The 26,575-nt window shown below is 39.7% G+C and overlaps 1 protein-coding gene, 1 long non-coding RNA gene and 1 pseudogene across 2 annotated transcripts; 1 reads left to right on the forward strand and 2 right to left on the reverse strand.

Annotated features, from left to right (window-relative positions):
- Window positions 1–8,092: 8,092 nt before the first annotated feature.
- LOC123662576 lies at window positions 8,093–9,208 on the reverse strand. Its single transcript, XR_006744506.1, has 3 exons — window positions 9,189–9,208; window positions 8,699–8,794; window positions 8,093–8,161 (listed from the first exon to the last, which is right to left on the reverse strand). It is a non-coding gene; the product is annotated as an uncharacterized LOC123662576 (long non-coding RNA).
- A 430-nt stretch (window positions 9,209–9,638) lies between these two features.
- LOC123663061 lies at window positions 9,639–10,746 on the reverse strand (annotated as a pseudogene).
- Window positions 10,747–23,761: 13,015 nt separating this feature from the next.
- Window positions 23,762–24,802, forward strand: LOC123663062. Its single transcript, XM_045597801.1, has one exon. It carries the CDS (start codon window positions 23,762–23,764, stop codon window positions 24,800–24,802), a length of 1,041 nt encoding a protein of 346 aa, XP_045453757.1.
- The last annotated feature ends 1,773 nt before the right edge of the window (window positions 24,803–26,575 follow it).

The following is a 26,575-nucleotide window of genomic DNA, read 5'->3' on the forward strand; positions in this document are numbered from 1 at the left end:
TATTGAATTCTTTTCTCTCACAGGCTAACTGTACTTTCTCCGGCTTAGGTAATGAAATAACATAGTGTTGATCATCCAGTTTATCTATTGCTACAGCAGACAACATAACCTTCGTGAAGTGGCAGGTTTCCTTAAGATTTTGGTTGATAATAAGCTCTTGAATGCAGTCTGGTTCTGTACGAATTTGATGACTTATTTTTTGGTCACAGAGATATAATATCCTGCTATACTTCGGGCATTCAGCCTCTATGTACACGAATGCTTTTTCGTTTGTTGCTATATAAGGAAAGGGAGGAATAAGGGCTAGTTGTTTTTCATTTGGAACGATGGATAGTTTGTACAAGTTATACCTGTCTATGTATATTATAGGAAATTTGTAAACTATAACTATTGTTCTATCATGATAGTATGAACCTGGTTTGATTAAGTCATAATATTCCCGTAATTCTAAATCAGGAATTTGCTCCTTACTGTATATAGTTATTAACTTATCTAACATCGTTTTTAATACTCCTATATCTATCATAGAATGATGAGTGCTGGAGGCACGAATAAAAGCCATTATATTTTCTAATCTAATTATTTCTAGCACTAAATCCTCTACATTATTACTTATAATTCCTAATAATTGGGCAAACTGAGCAGACTGGACTAAACTGTTGTCTCTACGAGTATTTACTTCTATAAGAAATTCTAATGTGTTATTAATTTTTTCTTGATTTATAGTTAACTGATCTAAAATACCTTTATGTTGTAACATCCATTCTTTACTAAGACTAATATGACTATTGAATTCGGAAATAATTTTATTCTGGTTGTTTTGCAATATTTGAATAGCCTCATTATACTTTTGAGCATCAAGATAGTCTAAATTACCAGTAACACTTTTTATTAATGATCCAAGACTATCTACAAGACCTCTTTTAACTCTAATGGGTTCTAAAGATTTAACTTGACTTAGTACCTTGTTTAGCTTGTCTGTAAGATAATTAATCTGGTACTCGTAAAGAATGTAAGTTTCATTGTTCAGTCTGGTCTTAAAAGTGTTAAGTTGTGTCTGTACAGAATTTATCTTATCTTCAATATCAGTCAATTTTACATACTGTATAAAGGAGTGGTAATGTGATATTAGTCTGGTCGGTCCTAATTTGTAGGGCAAAAGTCCAGGTCCATCGGCTAAGCTCTCAAGTCTTATGGTTTGAGGATGCGTCACGTGTATTGTCAGCAGTAGCAGAATCCTGTAACAATCGGTTATTTTTAGGGGCGCGTTTTAGACGTGACTTAGCTACGGGGCCTCGCTTTTTTGATGTGTATATATGAATTGGTAAATCAGCTAAGACTGTGTCTTGTGTGTAGCGAGGTGCAGTTTTCTGACGAGAAGCAAAGGGATTTTTAATAAAAACTTGTTGTCCTGGAACATATTCTACTTCTGGTTCGCGAGATTTATTTCTATTTTCAATTAAGGCTGTTCTATTGCTCAGTGAGGACTCATTAATTATGTCATAAACCTGTTTCATTAGTTGTTTATGATTCTGAGCGTATTGTTGCAAAAGATGTTCGGTAAAATCTATGTCAACGGGATCTCTAGGATCGAAATGTCCGTTCAATAAATCAAAAGGTCTACACTTTGTAAAACTGTGAATAGTACTGTTGTATGCTATAATAGCGTATGGCATTAATCTAACTACTGGTTCATCTTTGTGTTGTAACTTAAGAATTCTTATGTGTTCTAATAGGGTCGAATGAAATCGTTCAATGTTACCGTTATCATTAGGGCTATGAGGTAAAGTTTTATGATGGATTATCTTATGGAGACGAATAAACTCTGAAAAAAGCTGATTAGTAAATTCCGTACCGTTATCGGTTATTATAGTGAAAGGTATTCCGTGGTGAGTACTGAAAAGTAATAATGCTTGTAAGATGCTAACAGCGGTTCCATCTCGTAAATGATACGCTTGACCGTATTTAGTAAAGACATCAATGAAGGTGATATATTTTTCGTTTTGAACTGTAAAGAGGTCCATGTGGATAATTTCAAATGGCTTGGTAGCAGGGGGTACTATATTAAATTGAGGTTTAATGGGATTTCTGTCGTATTTACTTTGACCACAAATAGTACATTCATTAATGTATTTAGTGATCTGCTCTCTCATTTTCGGCCAATAATATTTCCTAGACAGAGCGAGGTAACATTCGTTAATACCACGGTGGTTCGTTTTACCGTTATGATAATTCTGAATGATGTCTTGTTGTTGAAGATAATCTTTAACATTATCGAGCTCAGTTTTACTTAATACGAGGTTAAGAGAGGAGCTTTTAAACTTTTCTTGTAAAATTGGTATTATCGAATACATTTCTAAGGGAGGATCTATCAATATAGCTGTTTTAACTTTCGGGTTAACGTATTCATTAATAGAATTGATAACATCGTTTTCTAAACTAGATTTCGACAACTGAATAGCTATCCGCGTATGGTTTTCAAATGGCTTAGTTATAATCGGTCGTCGTTTTACATCACTAACTACAGTAAAGTAAATTTGTCTGTGAAACTTGTTAAGGGGAACGTCAGTGATCGGGACTTCTAATATAGGTTGTTCATTACTAGTGTGTACGGTGTCAGTTGAAGAGTTTCTATGTTGAGATGGGGGTGTTTCTGATGGGTTATTAATCATTGATTCAAGCTCTCTAATACTATCCATTACCGATTTAATTTCGTCAGTTTCACTGATGTGAATTTGAACACGAGATAGAGCGTCTGCGTTGGTATTAAATTTACCTTTCTTATATATGACCATAAAGTCGTATTCGCTCAGTCGAAGTCGCCATCTTGTTAGTCGTGAGTTAGGTTCTTTTAGATTCATCATCCACTGTAATGGTCTGTGATCAGTAACTATTTTAAATGTTCGGCCAAATAAATAAGGTCTAAAGTATTTCGTTGCCCATACTATTGCTAATAATTCTTTCTCTATTGTACTATAGTTGAGTTCGCTATCATTTAATGTACGAGACGCGTAACAAACAGGCTTGTCAGAACCTATGGGTCCCTGAGATAATACAGCTCCGATGGCTACATTTGAAGCGTCTGTGGTGAGATTGAACTCTTTGTTAAAGTCTGGATACTGAAGGATGGGGTCGTTAATTAAAAGAGTCTTACATTTATTAAAAGCTTCTATAAATTCTTGACTGTGGACTACCTTACTACCTTTTTTTAAACATAACGTGAGGGGCTTAGTAATACGGGCAAAGTCAGGGATGAATTTTCTGTAATAACCAAGAAGACCTAAGAATTGTTTTATTTCCTTGGGTGTACTAGGTATAGGGTATTTTTCAATAGCTAAGATTTTGTCAGGATTAGGATTAACACCTTCTCCGCTAATAATATGACCAAGATAGGCGGTCTCAAGTTTTAAAAACTCGGACTTGTCCATCTGTATTTTAAAGTTGGATTCTTTAAGACGTTGAAAAACTTTTTCTAGGTTTTCCATATGTTCCTGAAGGGATGTACTGTAAACTATTATATCGTCCAAATAAACTAGACATATGTTATTTTGAAGACCCTTAAGGACATTGTCCATGACTCTTTGAAATGTAGATGGTGAATTTTTTAAACCCATTGGCATTCGAAGAAACTCGAAATGGCCATGTTCCACATTAAATGCGGTTTTAGAAATATCCTGAGGGTCCATTTCGACCTGATAGAATCCACTAGCAAGATCAAGGGTTGTAAAATATTGACACTTGCCTAACTTGTCAAGGACATCGCTAATATTCGGTATAGGATACTTGTCGTCTATTGTTTTTTCATTAAGTTTTCGAAAATCGACTACAAGACGCCATTTCTGTTTACCGGATGCATCTATTTTTTTAGGGACTACCCATATGGGTGAACTCCATGCAGAGTCTGATGGTCTAATTATACCTTGTTGTAACATTTTTGAGATTTGGTCTCTAACCTCTTGTCGGTGAATAAAAGGATATCGATAGCTTTTAGTATATACAGGAACTTCGTCCTTCGTTCGTATGCGATGTTTAATTTTGTTAGTAAAAGTTAATGGCTCCCCATCTATATAAAACACATCTGCATAACGAGCACAAAGTGTTAACAAGTTAGCCTTTTCTTCTTCATTAAGATGATCGGTACGTAATCGCGACAATACTTCATTTACTCGGTTTGATTTTCCTAATGGTTTGCAATTAAAATTGAATATCTCAGCGTAAGCGGGTTGATCTAATGAAAATATGATGTCGTTAGGTGAAGGATTTTCTATTTCTACAAATCCGCGACTACCGGTAACAGTTGTAAGACATTCGTGAATAATGCAATTACATAGAACTTGTTCGTTAATAAAAACTTCGCCATCCGGGGCGTTAATGGGTATTTTTACTAATTTTGAACTTCTACCTGGGATAATATCTTCGTATAAATTAACGTTACGGGAATTGTAAACCTTAATAAAGTTTGTTGCATTTCGTGTAATTAATTTGAAATCTTTTAAATCTATTTTAGCTTGCCACTCAGATAATAAATCTAACCCTATTAAACCATCGAAATAATCATGAAAACGATAAACGAATAACTTTATATTATTATCTTCATTGAATTCGTTAAAACAGGGCAGTGTTACGGAATAATCATTTCTACTAATACCATGTACGTTTGTAACTTCGAAGGGGTCATAATTTAAAGGATAATTAGGATAAAAATTTTGTACGGCCTCGGGGCTAATAAACGATTGGTTAGCACCTGTATCTATCAAGAACTTTAAAGGTGGCTGTGAGATTTCAATATAGGGCAACTGTCGTTGAGTCTGTAAATTAACGTCTATCCTTGCTCTTTTGATTTTTTGTCTACTTGAAAATCCTGAGGTTGGGATTCACCGCTAGGGCCTGGCTGAGATTCTAACTCATTTACTATTTCATTGTCATAACTATCGTTACAGTAAGTCGGGTTGGCAGCATAATCATAGGGGTTGAAGTAGTCATTCGGGTCTGTATAATAGTCATAGTCCGGATAGTCAGTATAGTATGAACAGTCGGGTGAATAAAATTCATTTAGATTGACCTCGCGTGTTTTAAAATAATTAGTTGGTGGTGGGTTCCCAGATTTACGCCAATCATGACCTGATATCATAGGCTTAGGAGTATAATGTTGAACTCCACTCATTGGTTTCGCATTAAAATTTTGTGGTGGATTTGATCGGGGTGGTAAGCGAAACACATTACTTTGGGGGTTGTAATTCGGTGGTGGTGCGCGAAACATTTGTTGGGTTCGACTAGGGAAACGATTTTGTTGACTATTGAACTTAAAAGCTTGGGGCTGTGCGATAGGAGAGTTAAATCTAAAACCTTGGGGTTCCGGCTGGTAATAACGCGGTCCTACTGGAACGGGCCAGTTAGGTACGGGTCGCATAGCGCTGGGCGTATTTAATACTATGTTATGTGACGTAGCTTTAGACGTATTCTGAGTATTATGCTTAGGAAGATCATTACGCTGCTGTAAATAAATTACATTTAGTTCTTCTTGAACGAATTCTAAAGCCTTTTCAATAGTTTCCGGGCGCATGCAACGGATACGTGAACCTAGGGGTTCTTTTAAACCTCGTACGAAGGCCTGCATTGTAACCTTTTTATAAAGTGTCCGCTTAGCTTCAATTGTCGTCTGTAAGCTCTCATGTAACGTTACGTATGTCATTATAGTGCTGAACAAGGTTTGACATTGATCATAAAATTCCTGAGGGGATTTATTACCCTGCGTAGCTAAGGAGAGGTCATTGTACAAAGCCGTTTCATCTCTTTGATCCGAAAAATTATTAATTAATGCTGATCTTATACCAGTCCAAGTGTCAGGGATGCCGTTGGAATTAATAGTTGACGCGGCGGACCCTGTTATTTTATTTAGTATACCGTTTAAGAGACATAAATTACTTAATTCACTACCTGGCTCGGCACTCGCATATTGCAAAACTATTTGATCACATATATTTATGAACCTAGTTAATATATTCGGGTTACCATCGAACTCTGGCACCAGGCGTAAGGCCTTAAAAATAACGTCGGGATCGTATGACATGTTTGAATTATATGAAATATTTAAATTAAAATCTAATTTACTGTCTATATTTCTATAACTATCTACTATGTAACGACGAGCCTGACGGGATGCAGGTTCCCGGGGACAAGGCTTTTCGTGATGAAAAATCTTGAGGATAAAATGACTTAGGATAGAAGGAAGCAACACGAGAAAGATTCAAGTGTACTTACATATGTTTCATCTCTGGCTCTTTTTCGTGAATCGATGCTTGGATTCTCCACTCAGCTTGGCAGTTCCGTAGATTCTGGATACTCGTAGCGTGACTTGACAGCCTCCCGGGCGACTCGCGAACGCGAATATCGATATGAGAAAATTCTAATGCTCGCGAACCGGCCCGCGAGTATCCTACCGACTGCGCCAATTACGTTTACTGCAGCCGATGGATCGAAAAAAAACCAAAATGACTTAAAAAATACTTTAATTAATTAAAATAAAATTACAATTAAGAGATGTGAAACCTATTCGATGCGAGAATTAGGAATGACAAAATTTTGTATAAAAATTAATAATGAAATTAAATTTAAAATATGACGAAATCGCTGCGTCGGCGGCTCGTGGCTGGACGGACGTTGCGACATGGGCTGCATCGGTTTTCCGTTGTTTATTGAATATGGATATTAAATGCATGCTCGGCATTTTCATGGATGAGCTTAGGGTACTGTATGATAGATAGTACGGTTCCGTACTTAACAAGCCTCTTTAGAAACATTGTAAATAAATAATGGAATCTGCACATCCGCCGCCCTGAATTTCCCAAGCGGGTTTATCACAGCAGTTCCTCTCAGACCTTTAAACCGTGACTTTTTACGCTTTTCAACTCGTATCCATTCCCCATCAATTACATCTTGCTTCTTTACGGCGCCTTGTATATCGGCATTCACTCCATTGCATGACGTCATCATACCAGCTGACTCGGATGAAACGAGCGCTCGAGTCGCCATCTCCGTCCCTAACACGGGTGCGACAGAGACAGCTTTATGATCTTTCGCCACCTTACCGCTCACGTATGACAAAGATCGATGCGCGGGCGCCTCATATGCGTTTGCCTCGTGTACGTTCGAAACCGCAGTTACTTGTCGAGGGGCCTCCACGCGCTCTTGAGGTGCCGCTTGTTGCTTATGTGCGAATAGGGCAGGCTTATCCATCTCCACCGCGCAAACGCTGGCGTCCGACAAAGTCAGGTGATCATCCACCTGTTTTTGCACTGTCGTTGTCGATGTATTATTCTCATCCAGGACGGTCATTAACCCCATCGGCCCGCTGTCACAGTCGGGGCTATCTTGTAAGCAAGAACCACCTCTCGTACGATTGACATTAGGGTGACTTATGAGTTGCCCTCGTCGGTTCTTATGATACTTTTCAAATTCAAGTTTTAAATCATCTTTTTTAACGAAAATTTCTTGAAATACCGCACATTTCTCACTTATGGCACTGATCTCCCTCTGCATAACGAGAATATCCTTTAGTAAACGCGTCGCGTCTATGTGTTCAAATGTGACTGGGGGTAATTTTTGGATGTCTCGTGCCACAAACGTTGGAAATATCTCAGGATCTGCCCCTTTCAATAACCAAATGATGTCTTCTATGTTTTTTTTTTTACCCGCATCGCCTCTTCGTTTGATTTTCCTTTGTTGTACAGACTCGAACAACAAGCTTTTCGCCTCAGCGATGTCCTCCTCAGAAAACGATTGCCTGCATAACAACGCTAGGCTCACATTATTCATAACATCAAGTTTATTTTGCACAAAACACAACACTTCGTTAATAATAATGTCACAACTATTACATTTAATTCTTGCCATTGTCTATCGCGTGAGGTCAACGACCTACAACCAATCGCGCGCGCTGACAACATACCATCATCTTGCTCTTGTGCCTTCTTGAATCTGTCATGCAAACTCATCTCATTCAACGCTACATAGGGTATCCTGCTAAGTGTATCGGTATGGTTCATCTTGTCCCCAGCACGGTGCTCAACAACAAAGTCATAGTCCTCCACCAGCAACACCCATCTTGCCACTCTCGTTGTGAGATCTTTCTTTCGCAACGTCATCTCAAAGGCTTTGCAATCTGTAACAATTTTAAACTTAATTCCATACAAGTAACATCTAAATTTTTTAACACCTTCAATAACAGCTAGAGCTTCAAGCTCATAGCTCGAGTAATTTTTCTCTGCGGCACTAGTCTTTCGACTCATATAGTGTACTGGATGTAGACAGCCATCTTCCTCATTCCACTGTAGTAAAATAGCTGAATAGGCCACCAGCGATGCATCTGTATGTAGCTCCGTCTTATACTTAGGATTATAAATTTTTAACACAGGGTTGGACAGGGTTGGTAGCTAACAGTGTTTTCAACTTGTTAAATGCAAATAACTCTCTATCATTAAACTGGAATGATACATTTTTTTAAGCAAGTCTGTTAAAGGCTGTGCAATTGATGCATAATTAGGTATAAACTTTCTAAAATATGATGTTAACCCTACAAAACTATGCAGCTGTTTGATTGATTTTGGAAAGGGGTATCGAACCACAGCTTCCGTCTTGTCTGGTGAAGGCCTAAACTCTCAATTTTCAATTAGATGTCCTAAGTACTCTACCTTCTTACATATCAACTGACTTTTCTTCCAATTGATCTCGAGTCCATACTCTGAAGCCACCCTTAACACTTCCTCCAAACGTTCCACAGCTTGTTCCTCATTCTCTGAAGGTATTATTAAATCATCGACAAAGATCAAAACCATACCTCTTGCAACTAAGTCTCTGAATATTATATTGATGAACCGAGTAAAAACCTTAGGGCAAACTGCAAGACCAAACGGTGCTTTTAAAAACTCCCACTGACAGTTGTGTGTAACAAAGGCTGTATATTTAATTGAATCTTCATGAACGGGTAAATGGAAAAACCCATTTTTCAAGTCTATAGTACTAAATATCCTAGCATTCGAAAGCTTATCAATATGATCTTGAATTACAGGCATTGGATACTCATCCTTTATCAGCTTTTTGTTTATCAGTCTGTAGTCAACACAAACTCGAGGACTACCATCTTTTTCTAGCACTAAAACTACTGGACTTGAGTATTCAGAGTAACTTACCCGTATTATTCCATTTGCCACACTGCCGCTGCTTCCTGGCCCGCCTTCGACGTCCTGAGTCCAGAAATGGGTTGAGATACGGTATATTCAAATTGAAAATCGACCGTTACAGTACGTCGTCTTACGTCGTTCGATGACTCCTCTGGATAACTTGATTTATATCCCGGACGAGCCCCCAAAATTTGTGGGATTAAAATCAAATAATCCAGTCGTTAAAATACTGATTTAATTGAATACACAGAAAATGGAATTACACACGTCTTGCCGTCTTTACTCTCTCAGCGCCACACCCACACTCTCTGTCACACGTTCGTCTGTCAATGTCAATCATTCTTCACATCATGCATACTAACGCTTACATTCCCTTTCACGCATTCGTCTTTAAAGTTACACATCCTACATTTATATTTTGTTGTTGCCAGATAGAATAAATTTGTTATTTTAACAAATTTATTCTATCTGGCAACGTCGGACTCGCGTGCATCGCGAATTTTCGGGCCACGTCTCACGCGTGGCTCTGATTGGTTGTCTTGTCGCCAGGCGCGCCAGTCGGCGCGGCGCCGCCGGCCGCGTTTTGATTGTCTCAGCGTGGATGTCAGAACCAGGCCAATGAGCTTCTACATTCATCAGTATCAAATCTGCATCACATACAGCCTGAACGTTTAAAGAAAAGTAACATTTTCTATTCTTGAATTCTTCACCGATTGCTTGCACTGAAAAACAAACCTATAAATCTTTTCTAAAAAAGTACCTTTTTTAAACTATAAATATATTTACTAACTTGGAGACTGTATACGTATATGAGTACCATGTACTGCACCAAGAATACGTGGGAAATGTGTTTTTTGGTAAAACTTATTAACACTGTTTTGGTGCATATAAATGTACTTGTTATATAACTTTGCAATTTATTTCGATATATTTTGAACAATTTTGCATGCTGTTGACTTTGACACCCCTACAAAGTCTCCTACAGCAATAAGTATTGTGCCTAACGCATAGAATCGAAGAGTCAGCAATAGCTGGTGAAGCGGTGAAACCCCATTATTTCTGGAAACAATAAATATTGTTTAATGATAAATCCTCATAAATGTTTTATTGATAACTGGCAATAGTACAACGCACAAAGGACAACAGTAGATATTGAGACATTGCTTACTTACCGCTTTGAGGTTACTTTTATAAATGGCATAATTTCTGATAAAAGTAACTCTACTGCAGTTTTATTGATTCTAAATCTAAATGTAAATTCAGCTTCATTTAGTAAGCGCAAGTGGTTGATCCGCGTAGAAATTTACGAGGCGCCGGAAGAATTTCGTCATCATCCCAATCTGAAAGCTGTTCTAGCACTTCCAACTCCAAGTCACTATCACTGTACATTTTTTACAATTGAATGCCGGATTGGTATTAAGGTAAATAAGGTGATAACATTTAAAAAGGTGAAGTACCTAATTGATGAAAAGTAATAAAGAAAAAAAGATCGCAACGAAAACCACCAAATGTTAGGGATTGCAAATTTGGATCACACATAGAGATAAGTCAAATGAGATTTGTCAAAGTCAAAAGATTGGCTACTGAAACCCATCAACTGCCATTTTCAAACGGAGGACGATCCGAAAACTGTTCGAATCCGGATCGGTGTCTCTGACGGATCGCTTGCAGTTTTGGATTGCATAATCAATCTATGGTTCAGTTATTGAAACGGTTTCTCTAAAATTTAGATTGCAAACTTAAACTCAGATCAGTAAAAATGGTTTGAGATCGTTCATTGGAATCGGTCGTTAATGAGAATAATGCCCTTGTATGGATCCCTACACAGTCTGTTGTTCTCACATATACGGGGCAGAAACTTCCTTCCCGTGTATTTTGTTATTTCACATCTTTACCCGTTGAAACTTACATTTTACCTATAATTCAATGCAATAAATGCTGCCGTTTTGGACACGTAAAGGCACAATGTAGGTCTAAAGCTAGGTGCTACAAATGTTCTGGAATGCATGATGAAGAAAACTGCTCAGTGCAAAACCCCCTCTTGTCCGTTTTGTTCTAGTCATCATAAGGTGAATGACTCATCCTGCCCTGAACATTCTAGACAAAAATCAATTAAGCTTGTTATGTCACAGGAAAGCATTTTTTACCTAGAAGCCTCTGCTAGATTCCCGCAGGTCAGGCGCTCATTTGCTTACTCAACCAGAACCAATACTACCACTTCACCATCTACTAATGATATAAGACAATCATCTCCTGTAATATCTTCTTACAAAAAAACTGTAGTTACACAGCGACGTCCCTTTTTGCCTACAAGCTGCAAGTTATGATCAACAATTAGGGCAACAATCAGGCAATTATCGAGTCCCCTCCTTCAATCTCACATAATGGGTGTGCTCTCCCACAAAACGCAATCTCTCCGAACGACAATCTAAAAGAACAATTAATTTATCTTCTCGTTAACATGATTTCCCGGTTCAGTGATATCGGCTTACCGTACTATACTCTAAAAAACTTAACTCAGCTGACTTCTCTGTTAACTCAAAATGCCCAACCGGATCATTCAATCAATCAATCAATTAATTCAATTCAAGTACAAGTCTAAAACTCGCACGTATAACATCGGCTCTACAAAAAAAAAAAATCTTAAAAAATAGAATTTCGAGCCGCGTGCGTTGCAAAAAGTGGTGACCGTGATAGTATTAAGTGTAGTCAGTCATCAAGTGTAAGTGTTCGCAAGTCTGTGGAGTCCCTGGTTCCCGTATCATCAGCGTCGGAACTTCAGAGCCTTGGAAGGCGTAGAAAAACCGTAAGCACGGATTTGAAGAATTGATAGTTTGTAGCCGCCGGTGAGACCTACCGTTTGACATATCTCTTGTCTCTGTAGGGGTCTTGGTTCTCGAAATATAAGCATCTAAAGTGAGCGTACATAGCCTCTCTATAGAGGAACAACATCCACGTGCCCGCCAGGCCGGCGCCGACGAGACCCAAAAAAAAACAACTTCACCTAGAGACAGAGTCACGTACGTCAAGAACATCACGTGCGCCTTACAAACGACGCGACTGACGTAACGGCGTTCCACCGACGGCAATCGATCTGTCGAGGATTCGGCCCCAGACCAGCTCTGAGGAAGACCAGCTCGCGGGTAAGAATCCAGGGAAAACCGAGCTCCCTATTTCGCACCCCCCCTTGCTGCGGTTCGTTAGAACCGTAGTAACGAGACCCTTCCACACCCCCAAACTCCTAGGAACCACCCCCTACCCCCTGAAGACTACCCCCTAAAAATGATAATTAGTCCCCAAAACTACCCCTTGGCGTAACCCCGAAAACAGCCACCCCCGACCCTCGGTGTTGGAGCTCATTTAAGAGGGGAAAACCTGGGGAGTAACCTCCTATATATACCTGCCCCCCCTCCCCCCATACCAATTGTGGGCCCTCCCCCAAATCAACGCCCCACGAGACCTCCCACCCCTCCGCGCTTGGTTGACCTCACTCCCGCGGGCCATATCTCCGGAACCAGCAGGGATACAACAACAACTTGGCTCCAACAGAATTCCCGGATTCAACACCTTGGGAACGGGACACTCTCAAACAAAAACAACATTCATCACTACCGGTCACCACAACCGTCGAACTTGGTACTCCACGAGGAAGCAACGACATCGGCGTCCTCGTGTCACTGCAACATCGGCGTCACACCATCCTTGCGCCACGTGAGTCCCTAAGACCGACCAACAACCTTCATAAATTAATTTGTTATTGTCTTCTTTTGTTTTCTTTTTCTTTTTTTTTTATTTATTTATTAGTAGTCGACTGTACTTATAGATTTGTACATAAACTAGCACGTAAGTAGTTAATAAGCAATGTCTTCCCACGCCAAAAAGGTAACCGAGGCGTCATCGGTGACTTCAAAGTCATCGGTCTCGCTTCGCAAAAAAGTCCTCAAGAAACTCGCGAGTGTAACCGGAACAAACACACCTGCCGCACCGCTGCCGCCGACGTCAGGCGACCAACGGAAGAACATCGCGGAATATAATGTCGTCCACACTGACACAGCTTCGGAGCCCCCGCTGTCAGACTTGGAGGACATTGAAACGTCCTCGGTGGGCTCTCCAGCCTCCGAAACCAGCAGGAGGACCTCCCTCCTCTACACCACTCCAAGGAGAGGAACGGGAGTTGAGATGGACCACGTCACGGCGGTGGCCAATCAACTATTGCAACGTGGCAAAGAAGCTCTGGAAAGCGTCGGCAACATGAAACGCGAGGCGAAAACCACCGCTTATGAGTGTTTGCAGGGTCTATATGAGACGATCCTATCACTCTCGGACTCGCGCAGCCGGCACAAGTGCAACCTTGAGAAGGAGCGCACCCGTCACGCCCAAGAACTCGTGCGGGTCGAAAGAGCTCACGCCAAAGAGCTCGCAGACCTCAAGAAGATGCTCCTCTCGGGGATGCAAAAATGCAGTTGTGCGCGCGCTGCGTCTCGAGACGGTCGTGTCACACGTGATTACAGTGAAACCGTTACGGCGGCGGCGTTACAAGTTTCGAAAATGACGTTAAAGTGTAATAGTTGTAATATAGTTATTAGCGAGTTATTAGCATACGTGCAAAACAAGCTGTCTGTAGCAGATGAGGACAGCATTGTTAGAATATGTGCTTCTACGTTCTCATCGGAACAAATTGAGGATGCAAAAAACTTGCTCGTGAATTCCCTACCGGCGGATCAGCGCAAAACTACGAGGAAGGGTAAAGGCAAAGAAAATCGGTCCATGAACGATATAATCGGCCTTTTTAAGGTCACCGACCCTGACGTTTTGCCAATTTTCGTGGCGAGAGATTTAGATAAATTGCCTCCGATTACATTTGATCACCTGGACGTATCTAAACTACTGAAGGATCTGGCTGTTGTGCAGGCTGACATTAAAAATATCAAGTCTTCATACGTAACCGTAGACCAGCTGGAAGAGCTTAAAAGGGAGTGCCAACATTTTAAGCAAACGTCGCCGCCCTTTTCGGCGGTAAAGGTGAATATGCGAAGAGGAGCATATCGGGACAGTGGTCCGATTGGATTGTCGCAATTCGATGATACGATTATTACGAATCAAAGTCAACATCTTAACGAGGAACCGTCATCTCCGAAAGATTGTAATCTGAATTACAGATGTATAAATTTTATGGAGGGTAATTATAAATCTCAAGTAACGGTCGGCAGCGTTGTCTCAGCTGGTGAAGGAGCGCGCGTCGCGGAACAAGTAATCGGTGCGGTAGCGGGTGCGGGCCGGCCGAGTATTGCATCATCGCCGACGCCCGCGCCGACCGAGCCACGAGCCAGCCCGCCAGCCAGCTCGGGGGCAGCGTCGAAACAGGCAGCGGGTGCAATTGCGCGGTCGTTCGCCGAAGTAGCGAGCGCGGAGGGGGAGTGGAGAGTGGTGCGACGAGGCCAGAAACAAACGAGATACCGTTATACGGGAGCCGCGGGTGTCTCCAACGAAGAAAGTAATTTTAAAGCGGCAGATCGAAAAGTGCCCATATTTATAACGATGATTCATCGGGACACGACGGAAAACGATATTGTGCAATACGTTTACAATAAAACGAGAGAAAAGATAATACTCGAAAAGATTTCCTTTAGTAAAGAAAACAAGGACTACAACGCTTACAAATTTTTTGTATCAGAGCGGAAAATAGATATTTTCTTAGATAAAACGCTTTGGCCCCAAGGTGTGATTTTTAGGCGCTTCGTCAACTTCAAGCGCAACCATAGCTCTGGAACGAACGGTACAGTGAATACCGTGAACGGCCCGACCCCAAATGGTAATGGATAAAATTTTCCCGTGTACTTTTGTCAGTTTTAATTGTAAGAGTATAAAACGATCAGCTGAGCATGTGAGGCAGTTGTGTCAGTCATCGGATGTTATTGCGCTTCAAGAAACGTGGTTATTTCCATACGATATTCAGTTTCTTAGCGAGATTGATGACCGTTTCGGCAGTACGGGCACCTCTGCGATAGATACGGCGGCGAGCATGGTCTGCGGTCGACCTTACGGAGGTGTAGCGTTATTGTGGAATAAAAGTGTATTTCAAAATGTGTCAGTAATAAACTGTGATAATCCGCGAATATGTGCGATAAAAATAGTGCTGGGTGATAGGTCCATCCTAGTGTTTAGCGTATATATGCCGACGGATACAGTGGTAAATCTCGCGGAGTTTACGGACTGCCTCAGCTCGGTGAGTGCTATTATTGATAATATTAATATAGAATGTGTCTATATACTCGGCGACTTTAACGCGCATCCAAACGAACGCTTTTATGAAGAGTTGACGTGTTTCTGTGACGAACAAAACTGGTCATGTATAGATGTACAGTTTTTAGGAGTGAGCGCGGACACATACACATTTGTTAGTGAAGCCCACGGGTCGAAAAGGTGGCTAGATCACTGTATAACCACGAAATCTGCGGTATCGTCTATTTTGAATGTTAGTGTAAAGTACGATGTTTTGTGGTCTGACCATTACCCTTTAATAATTAAATGTAATTTGGATATTGTTAAACCGAAGGTATACGAGTACATATAAAGTTGTAAACGGGATTCTATGGGGAAATAGAAAACCGGAGGATATTTTATTATATACGAAATTATGTCATGAAAAATTGAGATCAATCGATTTCCCCGAAGATTTTCGTTCTTGTAGTGATTTTACTTGCGAGTCTACCGATCACACTTTACTTATCGATAAATTATATGGCGAAATTATAGATATTTTGACGGTGGCCGCAACGGAATCCAACACTGTAGGATTGCGTGGCGGGAGGCGGCCGGTGGTTGGGTGGAACAGATATGTGCGCGATGCTCACGGGGAGGCCAGATCTAAATTTTTAATGTGGGTTTGGTGGGGTAAACCAGATAGTGGAGAAGTATATGAGGAAATGCGGCGTAGTCGCAATGTATTTAAGTCACGCTTACGCTGGTGTCAAAACCACAGCGAGCAAATTAAAATGGACATTGCGGCTACGCAGCATTCGAACAATGACTTTAAGAACTTTTGGAAATCTACCAATAAATTAAATGGTAGACCTGGCTTACCAGTGAGCGTTGAGGGTATTAATGACCATAGTATTATAGCGGACATGTTCAGAGACCGTTTTGCGGTGACGTCACCGTTGGGACCATCACAGCTTGGAAGAGATGATTGTACGGGTGGTCAGGAGATTGAAATCCGATTTACAGCAATGAATGTCAATAATGCTATAGCCTCTATGTCCCGTGGCAAGTCTCCTGGCCATGACGGTCTGAGTATTGAACATCTAAGATATGCGGGTCCTCATCTGCCCGGAGTGCTTGCAATGTTTTATAACTTGTGCATGGCACACTCGTACTTGCCTTCAGCGCTGATGAGAACTGTGGTGGTGCCAATTGTGAAGAACAGGACGGGGGATGTGTCTGATAAATCCAATTACAGGCCTATCTCACTAGCCACGGTTGTTGCGAAGGTTCTTGACAGTTTGCTTAGCGTCCACCTTGATAAATATATAAGCTTACATGATAATCAGTTTGGTTTCAGGCCAGGTTTATCAACTGAGTCGGCCATACTATGTCTGAAGCAGACTGTTAAGTACTATTCGGTTAGACGTACATCTGTATATGCCTGTTTTCTCGACCTTAGCTTTTGACCTGGTAAGTTACGATATCCTATGGCAGAAATTGAAAAATACTGGACTGCCTGAAGAAGCAACCAGAATCTTCAAATATTGGTACCGTAACCAGGTCAATGTTGTGCGATGGTCCGAATCTTATTCGCAGCCATATAGGTTGGAGTGCGGAGTTAGACAGGGAGGCCTAACCTCCCCTAAGCTCTTCAACTTATATGTCAATGCCCTCATAGAGGAGCTCAGTGGCACACATGTCGGTTGTCACATTGACGGAGTATGTCTTAGCAACATCATTTACGCTGACGACATGGTGTTGCTGAGTGCTTCTGTTTGTGGCTTAGCGAAACTGTTGAGCATATGTGAAAACTATGCTCACAGTCACGGCCTTATTTATAATGTGAAAAAAAGCGAATGTATGGTCTTTCAGGCCAAAGGAAAAGCATTACCATCAATTGTACCACCCATTAAATTATATGGTACGCCGTTAAAGAGGGTGTCGCAATTTAAATATCTTGGTCATGTGGTAACCTTTGACTTGAAAGACGATGCTGATATCGAGAGAGAGCGCAGAGCATTGTCGGTTAGGGCGAACATGATAGCTCGCAGGTTTGTTCGTTGTTCCACCCCGGTTAAAGTAACGCTCTTTAGAGCTTACTGTACTTCATTTTACACAAGCAGCCTGTGGATCGATTTTACGCAGAAACAGTACAATGCTCTGCGCGTTCAGTACAATAATGCTTTCAGGATGCTGATGGGACTGCCTCGATGCTGCTGTGCGTCGGGTATGTTCGCTGATGCGCATGTTGATTGTTTTCACTCGACCATGCGCAAGCGGTGCACATCCCTGGTGCGCAGGGTTAGGGATAGTCCCAGTGGCATCCTGAGGGCATTTGCTGACAGACTGGATTGTCAGTACCTGAACCACTGCCGTATGGTTCACGTGCTGACAAATCAGGGCTGTATTAGATATAAGATATAGATTAAGGTAGTTTTAAGTTTACTAACATTAGACTAGTGTTTTTCTTATATATGTTACTAACAAATATGATCTTTAAGGTCGAAATAAATGTTTTTTTTATTTTTATTATTTTTATTATTATAAAAAACACAGACTGATGTCGTGGAGACGCTGAGGGAGGCTAGAGCCGTACGCTCCTGGCTAGAGTACGAGACGGTGGAACCTTTCCGGCGGATCCGTGACATCAAGGAAGTGCAGGCGAATCAGGACGAAAAACTCAGTGAGCTGCAGAGGGTGCTTTCGTTGGCTAGGACCAGCGGCGAAGCGACTTCGCAGACGAACGATGTCCAGGGGTCGCTTTTTTTTTTTTTTTTTATAGCCTGTAAATGCAGGGTTGTGTAAGATAAATTAGGCACGCGAACGATTTTAAAGAAATATTATCTTACCTTAATAAATAGCCTCATTCGTAGCCTTGCTCCTTTTATATATTATATAATGGAAGCGTGCGTCGTCGGGCTTACGTCTTCCCATGTCCGGCGCTCGCGGTGGTCTGAGCTTACCTGAATTCCGTGCACCCGACGACGTAACATCACATAATTTCACTACTATTTATTTACTTATTTATTTATGCGAAATATATCTTCTCTGTCGTTACTGAAATTTATTTATTTATTTTGTTCCATTTTACATGTTTATTTATAATATTTGTTATATACATGTACAGATATGTATATGTGTGTATGTGTATTATATGTTTATGTGTGTGTATGTGTATGTATATGTGTGTGGTGTATGTATGCATATATAATTATATTGCTAGAAGAAAGGAATGATACTTGTCGCGCTCGTCAAAACAGGGGTATCACTGAAAATCAGCGTTGGTTTTTGTTTTTATGAAAGCCAACTCCAAGCTGAGTGATATACCTTTTTGGGGCACAGCACTTAGCCGCAGGCGGTATTATTTGGTCATTTAATCACACATTTTCACATTTCTTGTCTATTCGTCTTTTTTTTTCATAACTTCTTTGGAATTTTTTTATTTACATTTTTTTTTCCTTTTTTTTTGATGTTATAGTTTTTTGTAGTCTATATTACTGGTCTTGTAAATTTCTTTTTTTTTTTTCTATATGTAGTTATTTATTAATTATTATAAGGTTTATTTAACTGTGACTTTTTTGTGTAAAAACTGTCTGCATTTTTGAGTGATGCTCCGAATAAACGTGTTTCTTTCTTTCTTTCTTTCTTTCCTCACTACCAAAATCGACGACATCCCGCTGGTCTTGGATGACGAAGGTCGCCCGCAAGCAAACACAAACATCGACACAACACTAAAAACACACCTGGATGAGTTAAAACAATTCATAAAAGTAACAAACACTCAACCATCCAGTACACAACCTCACCCGCAAATGGATCTGACCCTTCTATTCCAAGACTTGAACGAAAAAGTCGAAATTATGTCCTCGGAGCTGCGAGCCTTGAGGGACTCTAGCAGGACCATCGCATCGCCAAAAAAACCGACACTGGTGTTGTATTTTTGTTTTTTAATTTTAATTTTTTGAGAAAATGAAAGCCATTTTTTAATCAATTTGTCTTGACCACAGAGCACAGAGTAGCGGGCGAGCCAAAGACAAGTTTATTGTTTTTTTTTAAAGAATTATAACATAAAGGTTTTATCAGACAAAGGATTAATAATTATTACTATCTAACACACTCCCCTAATTTTAATTCCTTTGTCTTTTATAATATGTTGTACAGCAGTTTTACAAACGTAAAAGAATGAATTTAAGTAAACAATTTGTAATAAGTGGCTAACACATAAGTTTTAAGCATAAACAAAATTCCTTAAATGTAACTTACGTAACAATCTTATTTGTATGATAGATAAATTTAACTTTAGCTAATATTTTTGTGAAAATGTCTGCTGTTTGTTCATTTGATGAACAATATTTAATTATCACATCACCATTTTTCACTTTTTCATGAATGAATTTGTAGCGAACGTCTATATGTTTTGAACGTCTATTTATCACTCCATTTTCAATAATTCTTATCGCACTTTGATTGTCCACAAACATTGTCACTTTAACACTATTAGAGTTCAAAAGTTCTTGAATTACTGATTTTAAGTATAGAAGTTCTTTGCAACATTCAGCCGCAGCTATGTATTCCGCTTCAGTGCTGGAAAGTGCTACTATAGGTTGACGTCTTGTGCACCAGCTTATTGGACAGTTGCTAAGGAATATAATATATCCCGTAGTGCTTCTTCTTGTTTCAGTATCTCCTGCATAGTCCGAGTCACAGTATGCAGTTATCTCAATATCTCTTTTCCCTTTTGGATAGGTTAGTCCTTTCTTTTTTGTTCCTTTTAAGTATTTTAGAATTTGTTTTAAGTTGTGAACATCTTGATCTGTTGGATTTTCTACTTTTCTACTGCAATAATTTACAGCAAAACTTATGTCGGGTCTGGTTTTATTTGAAATGTATGTTAAGCTTCCTAGTAATTCTCTGTAAGGAAATACAGTGTTCTTAGCAGATTCTACTCTTTTACTTGATTCTATAGGTATTGCTGATACTTTTGATCCCATCATGTCGTAATCTTGCAATATGTTTTCTACAAAAAATTCTTGTTTTAATTTTAACTCGTTTTGATTATTCATTATTTCCATTCCAACATATTTGTTAGGGTTATTATTTACCTTGGTTATAAATCTTTTACCAATTTTTGTCATGATATTGTCTATTTCGTTTTCGTCTTCTCCAATTACTATTCCATCATCCACATGAATACCTAAGAATATTGTGTTATTTTCATTTTTTAAAATACATGGTTCAGTTGCAAGTTGTACTAAGCCTTGACTGTTCAAATAATTTGTAAATGTTTTATTCCATTTTAGAGGTGCCTGTTTCATGCCATACAGGGCTTTTTGCAGTTTGCATATACCTTTAGCACTCATTCCCTCTGGTGTGTACATATAGATTTCTTCATCATCATTTAATTCGCCATATAAGAATGCAGTTTTAATGTCAAATGTTTTAATTTTAAAATTGTTTATGGCTGCTATAGCTAAAATCATTCTTAAAGGACTACTGCTTATCACAGGACTGAAAATCTCATGATAGTCAATTCCTTCTCGTTGTTCAAATCCTCGAACTACTAAGCGAGCTTTGTAGGTGCCATCATCTTTTATCTTCAATATCCATTTATTACTTAGAATCTTTTTACCTTTAGTGTCTTCTTCGTTTACAATTTTCCATACTTTATTTTCAATCAAAGATTTTTTTTCATCATCAATAGCTTTTTGCCATTTAAGTTTGTCTTCACCGTTAATCGCTTCACTGTATGTCATCATCACATAATCATCATATCTCTGTGGTGGTTTTCTTAGTCTTTTTCCTGGAGCAGGTGTAATTTCTTTATTACATTGTATAAATGTAGTTGGTTGTATGTCTGTGTTTGTTGTGTCTGCTGTATTATTTGGTATACATATATCTTCTTCATTAGATGTTCCTTGTTCTTCATTTATTATTTCTTGAATTTCATTTGGTATGTTATCCTTTTCATTATTTTGAGTTTCATCATAGCTTGTTGTTAATTCAATTATGTCATTTTCTTCATTTATAGGATTACTTTTTTCTTGGTTGTTAGTTTTTACAAACTTTACATCTCTTCTTATTATTATTTCTCTATTTTCAGAGTTCCAGAGTCTATAACCAGTTGGAGCATAACCAACCAATATGAGCTTTTCACTTCTTTCATCAAGTTTCTTTAGCGGTTTTAATATTTTTGTATATACTTCTGAGCCAAATATTTGTATATTTTTCACATTTGGTTTTTTATCAGTCCACATTTCTATAGGAGTTTTTAGTTGACCGTCTCGTGGAGTTCTATTTAACAAATAAGTTGCTGACAATACTGCTTCACCCCACATTTCATTGTTCATGTTCGATTCATATAATAATGCTCGTACTTTTTCCATCAAGGTCCGGTTAAAACGTTCAGCTTTACCGTTTTGTTGTGGAGTATAGGATACCGTATAGTCTATTTTTATTCCTTGGTTTTTACACCATTCTTTCAGGTTATTGCTGGAGTATTCTCCACCCCCATCACATCGTATGACACTGACTTTAAGGTTTGTGTATCTTTCTACCTCTTGTACATATTGTTTTAAGTACATAAATACTTCACTTTTGTTAGTTAATAGGTAAACTTGAGTATAGTTTGTATAGTCGTCAATGCATGTTAATACATATTTCTTGTTATTCCATGTTTCAGGTGAAATAGGTCCACATATGTCTGTATGTATTGTATGTAATATTCTTTCAGATTTTTGTCGAGTATGAAATGGAATTCTGGTTTGTTTTGCTTTCATACATATATCACATGTTGAGGTAAGTGTATCTATATCCTTATTGGTAATATTTATCCCTTCTACTGATTTAATAATATTTTTTAATGTTTCTTTTCCAGGATGACCATATCTACGATGCCAATCTTCTGCGGTTTCTTTGTCATATGAAATTAAGACATTTTCTTCAGTATTTGTGTTAATATTTATGTTATATAAACCTTTTTTATCTTTCTCACCTTGTAGTATTATTTTATTATCCTTTTTTATTGTTACTTTATCTTTAGTAAATATGACAACTCCTTCCTTCTCCGTTATAGCATTAACTGACAGCAAATTTTTCTCTAGTTTAGGAACATATAGCACGCCATCAAAGTTACAGTTTTCAGACTTAATTTTACCGATTTTAGTGGCTGTGATAGTGTTATTTGTTTCTGCAGTTTTAATTTCAATATTACATTCTTTTTCATGACTTAAAATTGAATTTTTATTGGTCAAATGACTTGTACAGCCCGAATCTACCACAAAAGTTTCTTCGGTAGCCAACAAAGATACCTGATTCTTCCTGAAGAAACAGTTTCTTTCTTCATGATTATTTTTCTTGCAAATAGAGCAAGGTTTTACTTTTTTCTTGAAAAAACAATTATTTTCTTCATGATTATTTCTCTTGCAAAATGTACAGAATTTCTTTTTAAAGTTTTTATTGTTGGCTTTAAAAGCAATATTTTCAGTAGTAGTACTTATAGTTGTTAAACGTTTTTCTTCGGCCAAAAGTCTTGAAATTAAATTATTAGTAGTTTTGTCAGATGTTGCTGTCGACTCCCATGCTGTTATAAAGTTATTGTAATTTTCTGGTAATGTTGATATAATTTTTGTTATGAGCATGTTATCGTTGATATTTTCACCCAAGCAGTTTAATTGGTACACTAGGTTTTCGAGCGAACTTATGTGGAAAGTCATGTCCTGTTTGGTATTGTATGAATATTGGAAAAATTCTTGTAAAGTATTGCACTTTTGTTGGTCACTTTTCTTTCCAAATATGAAGCAAAGTTTTTTATACATTTCTGATGCGGTTTTACATGACAATAAAAGTGGTAAATGTTTTCTGTCTATTGTACTTGTAATAATTTTCTGGGCCTGTGCATCTTTTTTTAATTTTTCTTTCGAGTCTTTTGGCGTAACATCGCCATCATGCACAATTTCATATAAATCGTTACTTCTCAAATGGATTTCCACTTGGAATTTCCATAGTATAAACGTTTTTTCATTCGTAAGTTGCTGTATACGCGATAAAGAATCTTTTTCCTCCATCTTTAAACACGCCGACTTTTAAACTTTTTTATGTTTTTATAGTTGGTTGTTATTGTATTTTTCACTTTACTTTAACGCTTTTTTTTTATTTTTATTTTTAATTTCCGTTTATAGGAACCACTTCTATGCTACCATGTTGTATTTTTGTTTTTTAATTTTAATTTTTTGAGAAAATGAAAGCCATTTTTTAATCAATTTGTTGTTTGTTTGTTGTTGGGCGAGCCAAAGACAAGTTTATTGTTTTTTTTAAAGAATTATAACATAAAGGTTTTATCAGACAAAGGATTAATAATTATTACTATCTAACAAACAGAGATGGCGGTACAGGAGGTCAAGGAGACCCTAAACACGATCAAAGAAGGGGTCACGAAATTGGCTCCTATGGCGTCAACCAGCTACGCCCAGGTCGCAGCCCGACCTAAACCAGAGAGTGTGGAACAAAGACCCAACCACACTCTCATAATCTCGTCCCAAAACAAGCAGGAGACCAGCGAGCAACTACTCGCAAAGATCAAATACTCGCTGGATCTAAAGAAGTCTGGGGCGAGGATGGAAAGGGTCCGGAAGGCGCGCGACCAGAAGATCGTGGTGAGGTGCGCCTTAAAAGAGGACATGGCTAAGATCAAGGGTCAGGTACAGAAAAATTCAGGACTGACGGTGCGGGAGCCCACAAACCAAGACCCCCTGGTTTGCGTGAGGGGAGTGCTGTCAAGTTACTCCAACGAGGAAATTGTAGACCTCATAAAAGCACAAAACGGCTACATTCTCGAAGGAGTCGACAGGGCAGCGCTTAGGATGAAGGTGCGGTTTAGAAAACGCGCCCGAAACCCCCACGAGTGCCACCCGATAATCGAGCTCTCCCCGGCGCTCTGGAGAAGGTTTGTGGACAGGGGAAAGATTTACGTAGGGTTCGGAAGATGCGCCGTTGAGGACCAGTCTCCGCTTGTCCAGTGCATGAGGTGCCTTGGATTCGGACACACCAAGGCCTTCTGCAAACAGGAAAATGACGCCTGCAACTATTGTGCCGGCGAACACACGGGGGGAAACTGTCCCTCGAGGGCGAGAAGCGAACCACCCAAGTGCATAAACTGCTTCAGAGCAAAAAGATCTGGTCCCGACCTGGCACACACAGCGTATAGTGCAGAATGCCAGGAACGAATAAAATGGGACAACATAGCTCGATCAAGTACAATACTGCTAAGGGCGACCCGGAGGCCAAAGTTGTGGTCCCTTACGGAGAGACGGTCGGAGCAGGATGCGCTTTGCGCTTCATACAAGCAAACCTGCAGCGCTCAAAGTTGGCAACGGACGAACTGCTTCAGGTGGCCCGGGAGAAGAGGATCTCTCTCGCTCTAGTACAGGAACCGTACACCGGTCTTCTTCTTCTTCTTTTTGTGCCTCTCCACTACTGGAGGTTGGCCGTCAGCTCAGCGAATTTTTCGCGGTCTCGTGCCAAGCGAAACAGCTCTTCCACGCTGGCGATCTTCATCCATTCGCGGATGTTGCGCAACCAGGACTTTTTTCTTCTTCCAACGCGTCGCTTGCCCTCTACTTTGCCCATCATTATAATTTGGAGCAGCTGGTATCGCTCGTGTCTCAAGACGTGGCCCAAATACTCGGCTTTTCTCTTCTTGACGGTTTGCAGTAACATCCGGCTAGTGGCGACGCGCTGGAGTACTCTCACATTCGAAACTTTCTGTGTCCAGCCAATACGGAGCATTCTGCGGTAACACCACATCTCAAAAGCTTCTAAACGCTTCTGGGTGTCAGCTCGCAAGGTCCATGCCTCGCAACCGTATAACACTACTGGCCAGACATAGCAGTGGAGTATTCTTAGTCTGAGCTTTATGGATAGTTTGCGGCTGCACAAAACCTTCTCCATCCTTTTAAGGCTTGCTCGGGCAATTTCAATCCGGGTCCGAATTTCTTGCCCACAGTCCCATTCTTCATTTACCCAAGCACCAAGGTATTTGTACATACGCACCCGCTCTAGGTATTTACCTTCTACTTGAATTTTCGGCTCTAAACCCTTATCGCCCGACACCACCAGAAACTTGGTCTTGCTAATATTCATGCTCAACCCCGCCTTCACACTGCACTCGTTAACTCTGTTCACCAATGTCTGTAAGTCGTTTTCTGAAGAGGCGATAAGCACGGTATCATCGGCGTATCGTAGGTTATTCACGACTTGACCGTTAATCTTGACGCCCACTTCCAACCCTTCCAGAGCTTCAGACATTACAGCTTCCGAGTATATGTTAAAAAGCAGGGGAGACAATATACACCCTTGACGGACACCACGGCAAATTTCAACCTGATCGGTCTCCGAATGCTCAACTCTCACAGCCGCTCTTTGGTTCCAATACAAGTTCTTAATAACCCGTAAGTCCTTGCCATCCAGACCTATATCCCTCAAACGTTCCATGAGTATATCATGTCTTACGCGATCGAACGCCTTCTCATAATCAATGAAGCACAAGATAACATTGGTCTGCATGTCTTTGCATTTTTGTACTAGAACATTCAAGGCAAAGAGCGCCTCCCTAGTTCCCATGCCGGGTCTGAAACCAAATTGACACTCCCCAAGTTGTTCATCGCATCGAGGTCTTATCCTGTTTTGGATGATCGCTAGGAATATTTTAAGTACGTGGCTCATTAAGCTTATTGTGCGGTATTCTTCACATTTCTTTGCTTTTGCCTTTTTTGGTATAGTTATAAATGTGGATTTTAGCCAATCATCGGGTAAAGAGCCCGAGTTATACACCTGGTTGAAAAAGTTGGTTAGGGCGTTTAAGTGTTCTTCTTCCAACAGTTTGAGAATTTCTACTGGTATACCGTCAGGGCCCAAAGCTTTACCAGTTTTAGCAGATCTAAGTACTTGTTTCACCTCTGTTGTTAAAATTGGTGGTCCAGAGTCATCCGTGATGAAAACATTCGCGGAGCTCCTAGAAGCATCCTCAAACATTTTGACTATGTAATCACTCCATATCTTTTTCTTGCTTTCCAGGTCATGAAGAACATTGCCCCGATCATCACACAGTATATTCAAATTGTGATTCCTATTAAGCCCCGCAAGTGTTTTGATCTCCTTGTGAAGGTTAAATCCGTCATGTAACTTTAAAAGGCCTT

The sequence above is a fragment of the Melitaea cinxia genome, chromosome 19 (assembly GCF_905220565.1).
Source record: "Melitaea cinxia chromosome 19, ilMelCinx1.1, whole genome shotgun sequence".
NCBI lineage: Eukaryota > Metazoa > Arthropoda > Insecta > Lepidoptera > Nymphalidae > Melitaea > Melitaea cinxia.

What these genes read in the sequence shown, in the direction of transcription:
- LOC123663062 (XM_045597801.1), top strand. Translation starts at nt 23,762, where the DNA reads ATGGCGGTACAGGAGGTCAAGGAGACCCTAAACACGATCAAAGAAGGG.